This window comes from Vipera berus (genome assembly GCF_964194415.1).
Source record: "Vipera berus genome assembly, chromosome: 3".
Classification (NCBI taxonomy): Eukaryota; Metazoa; Chordata; class Lepidosauria; order Squamata; family Viperidae; genus Vipera; species Vipera berus.
In genome coordinates this window covers 165,588,018-165,601,416 of record NC_138204.1, presented here as the reverse complement: position 1 = coordinate 165,601,416, position 13,399 = coordinate 165,588,018, and the positions used below count along the sequence as shown (strand labels likewise).

The 13,399-nt window shown below is 38.9% G+C and overlaps 1 protein-coding gene across 4 annotated transcripts in view; it reads left to right on the top strand.

Annotated features, from left to right (window-relative positions):
* The window catches only part of PTPRM (protein tyrosine phosphatase receptor type M), a 488,729-nt gene that overhangs the window by 319,203 nt on the left and 156,127 nt on the right, over positions 1 to 13,399 (top strand). For all 4 annotated transcript variants that reach the window (XM_081323493.1, XM_081323492.1, XM_081323491.1 and 1 more), the window contains exon 14: positions 12,061 to 12,193. In XM_081323493.1, coding sequence (XP_081179619.1) covers positions 12,061 to 12,193 — 133 coding nt within the window. The remainder of the gene's footprint in view (positions 1 to 12,060; positions 12,194 to 13,399) is intronic.

Sequence of the window (13,399 nt, the reverse complement as noted above, 5' to 3'; positions counted from 1 at the left end):
AGTTGCCTAGAGATGTGGTGGTTTATTTTGTAAAAAGGGAAATTAGAGATGAAGTTATACAAGCTGCCTATGATACTAAAGTTGTGATTGCTGGTCAAGAAGTTTTGGTTCTAAAAGAAATTCCTCCAAAGATTTTAAAGAGAAGGAAGGACTTTATATTTCTTGTGCAAGAGCTCAAGCAAAGAGATATAAGGTTCAGATGGGAGATCCTAGCTGGGTTGAGCTTCATGTATGATGGCAAAAGGTACTGTTTGGGTACTGTGAAGCAAGCGCATGATTTTTACAACAATGTTTTAAAAGCAACCCCATCAACACTTCTGGAAGCTGCAGAGGGATCTGGAGAAGGAGAACATCAAGAGGATGAAGATGGACAGATAGACGAGAAGGGTACAGGAGGAGATCAAGCTGCAACTCTTTTGGATGATCCTAGAGAACAGAGGGTGACGCGTGCTGCCTTAAAACGCTCAAAAAAGATTAAAAAATAAGACCAGTAGAAATCTATGGAACTTCCACAATATACTTATAGTCAAGTGGTAGCTGTGTTTTTAAGAGTTTTGGGATGATATCTATGGTAACAGAATGTTCAATTTGGAATTAATGGACAATTTACTACAGAGGAAGAGGAAGAAAATTTTGTGGGTTAATGCGGGTTAATTTGTGTAAGAACTATCTATTATAGCCTATTTTGGCTAGAGAGGTTAATAGGGATTGGTGCTTGTGATGTGTAAGTGAGAATATGTCTAGGTAATAGTGAATTGTGGAAGAACATAGATGGGAATGATGCTAGTTTTTTTTTATTTTAGTTCTTTATACATATTTAGTATTGTTAAGGATTGGTTTACTCTATATAAGCTAGAGAGTGATGGATTTTAGAGTTTATAATTGTTAGTATATGATTGTTTATGATTGCTTTTTAGATATATACCTTGTATTTTGCTCTGGGAAGTCGGGGGGGGGGGGAGGGGGGGAGGAGGGGAAGTAGAGGGGTGGGAGGCAGGGGAGGGAGGAGGGAGAGGGGGAGGGGGGGAGGTAGGGAGGGGAGGAGGGAGGGGGAAGGGGGGTTTTTCAAAGGAAAATTGTATTTTAAAACTTTTCAATAAAAAAAAAAAAAAAAAAAAAAAACAACTAAAAGCATACACAGACATCACATAAATACCACACATGGAACAGCCCAGTGCACCAGTTCTGGAGAGAAAGAAGTTCCCTGAGGATGGGTTCCAGCACATGTCCAAAAGCTCAGAAGACTAAAACTCTGGTCCTGAGGACTGATTCAGATTGTATCCTGCAAGATTATCTTAGGACAGATATATTTGCCTTCATTTGTGGAAAACACAAATGCCTCAGAGGCCACTGCTGATAAAGGGAGTTGGAAAGAATTCCAGAATAATGTTATATTCTAGAATAATGTTATGTTATACACACACACACACACGTGTGTGTGTGTGTGTGTGTGTGTGTGTAACATAACATTATTCTGGAATATAACTGTTAAATAGCGGGTTCTTTGGCGCAGGAATGAAGACGAGGTAGCTGAGTACAGGGAAACTCATATTTTATTTTCTGCAGAATCTGTACTGGCAAATGCCTGCAACTAGCTGCAATATATAGTCTAGCCCCTAGGCAGCAACCAATAGGTTTGAAGCAACCATTGCCGCCTAGGGATAGCCAGTTGTGGCGCTGGAGACTTGTAGTCTGGGTTGCTGGAGAGCCGTTAGCTGCTCCAGCAACCCACGTGGTATTACTATGAGCCCAGTACATAACACCCCTCCCCTCTTAGATCAGACAATATTAACACAAGTTAGTCTCAATGCAATTATCAAGACTCATTATCAAAACACACTAAAATAAAAGTAATAGAACAAAAAAAACCATATAGGTTACAACGAGATTAAACAACATATGAATGAATAGGCTTCATGGATAGCACACTTAGACAGTTTCAACATAGCACTAGTTTCTGTAGTATAGTGGCATACAGCAATACAACAATATTATAGCTCTTTATTTTACAACGTAATCAGCAAGATATGAAGGAGGCTTGTGTGCCCTAGTGGAACGTCTTGGAGTCCCCATCACTTTGTGGTCTACCAGCTTACCCAGTGGGCTGAGTAGACTTGTGTCTCTTTGTGCTCCTGAGTCAGGGGAATTAGATGCTCTCTGGCTGGCCTCTCCAGGTTGGCCCACCCCAGAGTCAGACTGATCAGCAGAGTAGGCGCGGTGGTTGCTGAAGTTCGGATGGCTTGCTCCTTCAGGGGATCCATGTTGCATTCCAGGACTCCCCACGTCTTCCTCTGGTTCCACGTCCGTTATGAAGGAAAAGTCCTGAGAGTCCATTGAGGACTGGCTTGGCCGCAAGTTTGAGGACCTTGGGAGGGACTTATGACGCAGTCCTCACTTAGTGGCAGTTCTGGAAACCGTTTCCTGAGCTGATCAGTGTGTCGTCTGACAACTCACCCTCCTTCCAACCCCACTTCATAAGACAGGGGTGCTTTGGTAATTTGACCGGGAACCCACAGATTCCCATGAAAATCAGTTAGGATTATATCTGAGGGTCTTAGTTTGGCCCAATTGTTACTGCACCTACACACGAAGTTAAAAGTGTCTTGAGAAATAATTGAGACTGCAGAGCCAGAGTCCAATTCCATCTTACATGGAACTCCTTGTAGCTCTCCCATGAGCTTAAGTTTGGGTTTGAGGGGGCGTCGAGCCCTGGTGCAGCATACGCTTCTACAGCTTCTGAAAAACCCCACACTCACTGGACCCTGGGCCCCAGTACCTCTCCTAGTCAGTTCTTCGGACTGGTGTTTGTGTGGCCAGGCTCTCTGTCAGGCTCTACAAACCACTGCGATGTGGCCTGTCCTTCTGCAAGCTCTGCACGTGGCTGATTGGAATCTCCAATTGGCGCAAAAATGGTTGCCGCTGCACCCCTTACATCTCGGTAAGAGAACTACCTTGTAACTGTCCTCTCGCTGCTGGCTGTTGTGGTGTTGCGCGTTGGGTTGCTTTTGGAGTCTGTTGATTTCAGGTTCTTCTTCCTCGGAAGATTCTATGGTGCGTTTGGTGTCTTCAAGGTGGACCGTTTCTTTAAACTTTGTCGTTTTGGCGGGCTGTACTGTTTGAACTGGGGCCCCGGCAGCTTCGTCGGCCATCACTTCGTCTTGTGCTTCAGAAAACGTTAAGTTTGGTCTAGTAAAGAGTCTCTGCTGAAGCGTTCGGTCCCGTAGGCTGCAGACGAGCCGGTCTCGTAGTCGCTCTTTTAAATTAGAAAATTTGCAAAGGCGTGTGGCCTGCCTCAGGCCCGCTATGAATTCCGAAGCTGATTCACACAGTTGCTGCACTCTTTGGTCGAACTTGAACCGCCAAGCCATTTCAGACATCTTGGGCTGGAAATGTCCAGCTAGCTTCTTTTTGAGGTCTATGTAGGAGACTGCTTCAATTGGTGTCGGCGCGAAAAGGTTCTCAGCCAAATCAAAGGTTGCTGGGCTGCACACGCAGAGTAGCGTTGCAGCCTTCAGTCCGTCTTCCGCGATCTGATAAGCCCTGAGGTAGTTCTCTACCTGGGATAAATATGATGGCCATTCCTCCGGGTGCTTCATGTCGAATTCCTGAAGTTTCCCGACCTTCGGCATTCTTTCTTTGCTGGTTCCTGCGTTTCTTTCCGAATCCTGCTTTCCAGGCTCAGGGAATGAGTCCACTGAGCACGAAGTCGCTAGCGTAGCTTGCTAGCTGACCTTGAGGGGGGGGGAGAAAATGCCTTTTCCCTCCGGCGTGCACTGCCTTCCCCTCGTAGACTTCAACTCTTTTTTCGTGAAGCAGGATCCCACCTTCGTCGCCAGTGTTAAATAGCGGGTTCTTTGGCGCAGGAATGAAGTCGTAGCTGAGTACAGGGAAACTTATATTTTATTTTGTGCAGAATCTGTACTGGCAAATAATAATAATAATAATAATAATAATAATAATAATAATAATAATAATAATTATTATTATTATTATTATTATTATTATTATTATTATTATTATTATTATTATTATTATTATTATTATTATTATTATTATTATTTTATTTGTATACCGCCCTTCTCCCGAAGGACTCAGGGCGGTGAACAGGGCAAACATATAAAAGTACAAAAATACAAAAATTAAAAGAGATTAAACAGGGTGCCCAAAAGCTTACAACAGTAAGTTAAAATACATTAAAACAATAATAAAACCCAAACCCATCACCCATCAGGCCAGGCCGGCTTGTTCGAACAAGTAGGTCTTCAGATCGCGTCGGAAGGAGCGAAGGTCGGGCGCCATCCGGAGCTCAACCGGCAAACAGTTCCACAAATCCGGCACGCCCACAAAGAAGGACCTCCCCCTGTGGAACTCCGGACTGCCCCCGACCTGCGCTCATTTCACCGGGACCTGAAAACCTGGCTTTTCGATCTATCTGGCCTGGACTGACTGAGGGGGGGTTTAGTTTTAAATTTTAACATTGTTTTATTGTTGGGCTATTATTAATTTAATATTTTTTTAATTCTATTTTTATCTTAATTTATATTGTCTTTTAAATATTGCCCTGTAAACCGCCCTGAGTCCTTCGGGAATAGGGCGGTATAGAAAACTAATTATATATATATATATATATATATATATATATATATATATATATATATATATATATATATATATATATGTATGTATGTATGTATGTATGTATGTATGTATATGTATATGTATATGTATATGTATATGTATGTATGTATATATGTATGTATATGTATGTGTGTGTGTGTGTGTGTGTGTATTTGAGGACCACTCAGAGGCTTCAACTGGTGCAGAATGCGGCCGCGCGAGTTGTGTTGGGGGTCTCCCGATACTCCCATGTAACACCTCTACTCCGCGAGCTGCATTGGCTTCCAGTTGCCCTCCGGGTGAGATTCAAGGTGCTGGTGATGACTTATAAAGCCCTAAATGGCATGGGTCTCGATTACTTACGGTTGCCGGCGTCAACTTCCCTTCGTCCAGTGCGCTCCCACAGAGGGGGCCTCCTCAGGGTACCATCAGTCAGAGTGTCGGCTGGCGGCCCCCAGGGGGAGGGTGTTCTCTGTGGGCGCGCTGGACCTTTGGAATCATTTACCAGTTGAGCTCCGGATGGCTCCTGACCTTCACTCCTTCTGCCGTGACTTGAAAACTCACCTATTTGAACAAGCCGGCCTGGTCTGATGGGTTTGGGGTATTTTAATTGTAATTTTAATTAATTTTTATTGCAATTGGGCTTTTCTATTTAATTCTTGTCTTAACTTTCGTATATTGTATTTTTATTGCATTTTATTGCCCTGTACACCGCCCTGAGTCCTTCGGGAGAAGGGCAGTATAGAAATTAAATTAATTAATAAATATGTATGTATGTATGTATGTATAGGTAAAGGTTCCCCCGCACATGCATGCTAGTCGTTTCCGACTCTAGGGGCCGGTGCTCATCTCTATTTCAAAGCCGAAGAGCCAGCGCTTGTCCGAGGACGTCTCTGTGGTCATGTGGCCGGCATGACTAGACACCAAAGGCGCATGGAACGCTGTTACCTTCCCACCGTAGTGGTCCCTATTTTTCTACTTGCATTTTTACATGCTTTCGAACTGCTAGGTTGGTAGAAGCTGGGATGAGTAACAGGCGCTTATTCTGTTACACGGCACTTACATGGGACAAATCTTTATTTCCTGTTTTGGCCTAACCAAAGGCCATCCACAGGCAGTAGTCACAACAGTGACAGCTCATATTTGTGTAATTTTTTTTTAGATTGCTAACAAAGAATTAAAGGGAGACTGATATGCATTTCAAACTTATTTGTTTTCATCAGTCAGCCATACCCTTCTGAGATTCGAACCTGGGCCGATTGCACATTAGGCAGTTGTTTTAACCTCTAGGCCACAAGCTCTATCTCATTTTGTTAGCTGAGAAGCAAAGGAGATATGTGTTAAATGCTTGTTAACTATTTAGATTACCTTGCTAGGCCCCAAACATGGGACAAATCTTTATTTCCTTTTTTCGGCCTAACCGAAGGCCATCCACAGGCAGTAGTCACAATAGTGACTACACACACACACACACACACACACACACACACACACACATATATATATATATATATACACACACACACACACACACACACACACATACATCATACATACATACATACACTAAGAAAGCTGTATCTATAGATTTAAACAAATGATAAAAATGATAAATGATAAAAATCTAAATTTATTCTGTCCACAGAAGAAGGCCATAGGTTCTAAAGCCAAGCTTATTATTACCAGGTGCATTTGCACTGTTAGCCAGCTGATAGGTTGTTTAGAGTTCAGAGACAATAGGCACAAATCAGAGTGAAATGTCCTAAATGATTTAAATATTAAGATAGTTATAGGGAAAAAGATATATAACAATATATATCCCTTCAGCTTGCAAGGTACCACAACAAAATGGCAGCTGACGAACCCCCTTTATGGCTGTATTTAGATCTATGATAGCGTTCAAAATATAAGGGACTTTTGTCATCCTTTTATACTTTTCTTAACCAAAAGTTGAAATGGTCTGGAGACTTTCTCAATAAAATATTTTACCTACTCTTAACAGATAGGGAACATAAATAATCACATCTGGAGATAGCGTGGTGGCTCATCTCAGCAATGACTTCTTTGTAATTTAGATAGTTGACCAATTTCCAGGGATATTTTTAAATAAAATGGAGAGCCTAGCTGACAACATCTGATGAAGACCTGATGACATATCTTGTCAATATCTTGGGAACCAAAACAATTGTTCCTCTGACAAAGATAATTGTGCATGAGATTATTTCTAATACACCACTATTTGTTTGCTTTATCAATTGTTACAAGCAACAATATAAATAAAAGGCTGAAAGGCAAGAGTGCTTTACAATACAATTTGTTCTGTACCAGCCTGCTACCGGCCCTGCAGAAAAGGCAGGGACAACCCCTTTTACAAGAAGGCAAGAGGCTGGAATTAAGCCTGCCAAATTTATTGATACAAAAACAAACAAGACACCAACCAAGAAACAGGAGCTTTTCAAGCGGTTGCCTTCAGCAAACCAGCCCACCCACGCATTCCCCTTTTATACAGTTCAGGGCGTGGCTTCTCTCTGCCTCCTTCCGAGGTGCCCCATTGCCTTCCTCTGTTTACTCCTGATTGACTGCCTCCTGCGTCGGGCGTCCTTGAACAGGGCCAGCTGTGGGTCATCTTCATCCACGCTGTCAGGCTCACACAGCTGGGTCTCCATCGTGACCAGGTGGGAGGGGCCTGGCTGAGGGCTCTCATCAGCAAGCTCTTCAACACCCCCCTCCTCCTCCTTTGAGTCGTCCGACCCAACTGCCGAACCTACAGGCTGACCCTGAATCACAACACAATTAAGGAATCTGTGCATGTGGAAGAATTTACAATACAAAGCTTATAAGGTTATATACAGTTTATATTATCAGAATATTTATCTTATATGTATGGAATAAAAAGGTAGATCATACCACCAGCTTTTTGCCAAACTTCTGAATGCATTAGCCAAAAATGTATTCATTTATGTGGCTTTGCACATTTTCTTAATTTTCTATATTTCTACATTTTCACAAAAAAATTGCTCTAGAAGTGTAAGAGGATCCTATAATGTTGCTGAAGCATGCTCACTGGTATCTCCAATTTTGCTAGAGGCTGAGTTAGAAAATATTTTGCTGCTGCTAGTAACAGAAAATATGGTCTGACTAGCCCTGGAGAACACATGCCCGTCAGCTCTCCCTCAATATCTACAGATTTTCATCTCCTCCATTCTTTTTCTCAGCACATTTTTTCTCTTTTATCCACCTGTGGCAAGATTGGTGGATTTCCTGCTATGATAACAAAGGAGACATAATTATGTGGAAATTATCTGAAGAGTAAGATAGAAGTTACAGACAGAGGGTTGGAAAGAGAGCTAGATAGTATGGCTCTTTGGAATTGGAAGAGAAGGAATTTTATTTGAGATTTAGAGTAATCCCGGAGGATTCTAATGAAGATATTAGAAAAAGGTTTTAGTCTTAACAATTTTAAAAAATTAAGATAAGGAGAATACAGAAGTAAAAATAATATAAAATAAATACGAGATTTGTGAGAATAAGAAATATTCAAAGGGATGTTTTGTGCATTTTGTTAGGAAGGCAGATGAGGTTTTACAGCAGCATTTTAATATAAGACTAAAGATACAGATGTAATTGTTCTTAAAGGAATTCTTATTAGAATCTTGCATAAAGGAAAAAGATATTCTTTTTTGATTGAGTGATTAAAACAGAAAAGGATTCAGTTTCTTTGAGACAAATTGGAAGGTTTGATTTTTACTTTAAACAGCACAGGTTTTGACTGAATTCTATCCAGAAAGTAAGAGGATTCCTAGAAAAATTAAAGAGGAATTGGAGGATATTTGAACCGAAATGTCTGATGGTAAAGAAGATAAAGGAATCCCTGCAGATGTTACTATGCTAGTCTTTGCCAGCTATAGGGGCAGTGTTGATCTCTGTTTCAAGGGCCATTGTGCAGCTTCAGGTTGTGCACCAGTTGTGCCATTCCTGAACCAGGAAGTATCATGATCAGTCACCTTCCATATGGATTGCTGCAACTCTTCCACACTTTATTATTTTTCCACCTTCATGTTCCAAGCTCCCTATCTGTCCTCAGTCCTGAGTACAGTCTTTTAGGATTTAGGGCTCCTGTTCGTTCCCAGCTGAAAATACAGATGAGTTTCTTTAACTGATGTCTTGATTGAACGCTTTAGCATTTGACCCAGTTTCTGCATCAACAACATGGCAGCTGCAAGTGCACAGGATTGCTTACTGCTACAAAAAGAAAATTCTTGATTTTTACCGTTTCATTCTGGTAAACCCCTCAAACTAGGTAATTATAAAAATCCACACCTCTATTTGACAATTTAATCCAGTCTTATTTTACATAAATCCCTGCACCTAATCACATTGCAGCTGTCACACAAGAGTACAACATTTCATGTTCCTAACCTGACTAGCAGTGTGTTAATATAGTCACTGAAAAGTGATATTACGTGGATCCTGCCCTCTGAATAATAATTTGATTATAGGTCTCTTAAAGATATACAATTCTGAAGGTGTGTTCAGTTTCTTTTCCCTCAGAAAGAACAAATGGATATTTATCAGTTTCCATAATACACAGATGAAAAGTTGTAGCAAGAAAAAAAATAGAATAAATATAAAACTATCTTGGGCCAGTGAATTCCAGGATCTGCCAGCTTCTGAAACTGATTATATATGAAATTATTATATATAAAAATGATGTTCATTTATAAAAATACTCTAATGTGCTATCATTGTGACATTGATAGGAACATCTGTATAAGACATCACAAAAAGTGCATTTAACGTTAATGAAAATAAATTGACCCACTTCTGGTTGGGCTTAAAGGAAACATTAAAATGAAACAATGTGCTCTGAAAGAATGGGGCTTGTGGGGAAAAAATAACATAACAGAAAAAGTAGATACCATTATGTGTAATGTAATATAACATTTAACAGGAATAGTAACAAGTTCAGTAAGGTGAATTAGTGAATTAGTGTTTTACACTCAAATAAATTTATATTAAATCATTTTCATATCTCTGGCTTTAACTGTACATTCCAACTGGTGGTTCCATGCAATGAAGCTATAGTTTCATAGCATGATTACATAATACTCATATTTTGTAAGAGTTCATATGGCTTAGCAAGCATGAGACCACAATTGCTTATTAAAACACCAGGATGCAATTGGTGACATAATTTCTCCACATGGTACCTTTTATATGTATTGCCTTAAGCTCTCAGAATCTCCAGACAACATACTATTGATTATCACATCTAGAGAGCATGGTAGAAGGTTGTTGCAAATACCTGTCTTTTTGGCCTTATGTACTGTTGAACCTTTGTGTTTCTACTAAGGCTGTAAAGAAAATGTGACAAACTTAAATTAATTTAAAATAGTTGAGTTGTGGTTGTTGTTTTTCTCTTGTACTCTTCCAGGATAAGGTCTTATTCCTCCTTTGCTGATCTTTGTGTAAGGGTCTATGGAGATTCTCAGTCATCCAGGTCATGGTTGTCCCAAAGGTGCTTTTTCACAAGGCAATTGGACTTACTTGTTTTTCTTGAAGACATTTCGCTTCTCATAAATCCTGCCATTCCTCACCATCCAGTTAGAGCTGAAGAAGCTTCTTGAATGAGAAGCAAAACATCTTCAAGAAAAACAAGAAAGTCCATTGCCTTGTGAAAAAAAGCACCTTTGGGACATTCTTTGTGTAAGGTTATACCAAAGGGCATAGTATGAAGAGAGGTGGTATTGAAATTAAAAACAGAAAAACTGTAGTAAAAATAACTATAGCTTGCTGACAGTGTGAAAACGTTGACAATGTAAATTTGTGTGGCCCAATAGTAAAATATTACCATCTGGAGATCATTAGTTCCTCACACTTGGCACATATAAAACATCTGGCTCTCTCAGTACTTCCCTGGCTTCCCTATTCTTCATCATGGAAATGACAAAAAACTTGATAAAAATTGTGTGATGTGCCATATGAGAAACTACTAAGTACTGGGACAATCAAAGTAGTTCTTCTGGTTAGCAACCACAATATTGTCTTCATTTATCAAGTTGATATATAATTGGTTCCGGGAATTTTCCAGTGAAGAAAGGCTTTATTTATTGTATCTGCAGATTGAAAATGAGTTCAATTCTTTATTAGGCACAAAATGGATAGTAGTTGTTCAACTAATGTTTCAATTAATTTGTGAAACCAATCCTATAAGCTAGCGAGAATAATTTTATAAACCTGACTGTTGCTTACTTTAGTGTGTCATTTATTGTTTAATTATTTATGCTTATATGTTGCTCTATTTCCAAAGTTCCAAATGGCATTGAAAGTCTGGCATCATTAGATGTTATTACAAAAAAATCTGCCTCAGAAATATACATTAATGTATTGTCCAAGCAAATGATGGCTGCCAACACCCCCACACGCACACATACAAAATCAGAATAGTGAAAGACCTTGATTCTGTTGTGTGTTGTTCCCCAGTTTTAAAATATAATTACATTTTACTCTTTTCTCATTCACATCCATGTCAGTTCCCAGGAAATTTAATGAGAAAGCTTATAAGTCAGACTTGTTACCAGGATGATTTGTCTACCTTGTGAAGGTGACATGGAACCTCAAATGATGGATACTGCCAGATTTTGATTAAAATGTCAAAAGTCCTGGAAGGAGGTCAGCATAGTGAACTGAATAATGCATCCTTAACAGTATTAACGCTGAAGTTATTTTTCAGGAAAATGAATGTTCATAAAACATAGATTCTAATATTCTGCATTATGCAATAAACAGAACAAACAGTTTTGTTTTGTTTTTGTAATGAGGAGGTTACAAAAGCTTAAGACAGTGACTGCTGTAAGGCACTGGTTATCTCATTTAAACAGATATGAAATGTAGGTGCCAGTGGTATGATCATCAGCTGTTTTCTATTTTATGAATAAATTGCTTAGAAGGAGTCATTTGCCCACCAGATGTGACCTAGATTTAGATTTCCAAAGGCAAAAAGTCTATTGTGTAAAAACAAAACAATTGCTGGTAAAATGCATGTTAAATTAGCTTATCTCACATTTTCAGGTGTTTAAGCTAATATGTTAAGGAATTAATGCTTCATTTATTTAAAAAATTACAAAATGCATTTCAGCAAATTAAATTTGGATAAAAGCTTACAGTAGTTATTGTTTTAATAACTACAATAAAGTAGCAAAACAAACTGGGAAGGCAACACCTATAATTTGAAATATAACAAATTGCGTTGTGAAAACAGGGCAGGCAGTAAGCTGTTGGCACTAAAATTTATTTTGGCATTAGGAGTAGTTACATTTTCTATAAACAACAGCAGGCCCTAGAAATAAAAGTTTTTATGTCTGCCAGCCATGATGATAACAAACCAATAAGCAAAGCATTCAATGTCTTATTTTCCTTTCTCTTTTCAAATATTGACTTTAGGTGCTGCCACAAGGAAACCAGATCCTGAACAAGAGAAGCAAACAGATCATACTGTTAAAATTGCTGGCATCATTGCAGGAATCTTGCTGTTTGTCATTATATTTCTTGGAGTTATATTAGTTATGAAGAAAAGGTGAGTAATTAATAGTCTATTTTGCTTTATTATTATACTTTATTTTGCCCAGTAAACTTATTTCCCTGGGCCTATAATGTGTCATTGGGTATGTGTGTGAGAGAGCATAGAAATATAAATCTCCTATATATTCTTAAATAAAACTTATCCAAACTTTATGGCCAACTCTTTTTATGGATGATTTTAAAGAAGTAATGCTGTTTTTTATACCAGGATATACCATATAATCAGCCCAAATGACATAATGTTTATCAGTATTTCTGCTGTAACTTGAAGGCAAGGTGAATATTTAATTCAATATAAAAATTTTACAAAATTGCTCAGTAAAACGGGCAATAGGTTTCATAAGCAATTATAGAAAGTAAGTAAAATCTTTGGTTTAATTTTACTACTTGCAGAGCAATCCAATGGAAGAAATAAAATAGCTCTTCCCAGATGGACAATTCCTTCAAAGTAAAAAAGAAAATCTTTAAATTCAATCCAATTAAAGGATAGGTGTGAATTTTTAATTTGATTTTCCCTAAAAAATTCATATTTTTCTGTTCACAGCAGGGGAAAAATATATTAATTTCACAGATAACTTAGGGTAGATTTAACAAGTATTGTAAGGACAGCAGCAGACTCTACTCTTGATAACTAATTAATATGAGTAGTATTATGAAAATATCAGGCTTAGGCAGTGGTGGGATTCAGCCAAGTTCCCACCACTTTGACAGAACTGGTAGGTACTTTTCTGTTGCCCAGGCCCAGAATGGACTTACGGAAGTGGCATCCATATAGAGAACCAGTTGTTCACATATCTGAATCCCACCAATGGGCTTAGGTACTTTTGAATAACATCAAGAGGTAAAATAAAGATATAGCTTAAAAGTACTTTTTAAAAAGACATTTAAGGCAACCTAAAAAGTGAATGTTTATTTATTTATTTATTTGTTTATTCGGTTTATATACCGCCCCACTCCCAAAGGACTCAGGGCGGTTTACAAGGCAAAATTTAAAAACAATACAATATAAAATTTAAATAAAATAAAATTAAGTCTAGCCGCAAAAAATTAAAATCACAATTTAAAAACATTAAACCCCTCAGTCCAGACCAGATAGCTCAAAGAACCAGGTTTTTAGGTCCCGGCGAAATGAACGAAGGTCGGGGGCAGTCCAGAGTTCCGTTGGCAGTTGATTCCATAGAGAACGCCCTCCCCCTGGGGA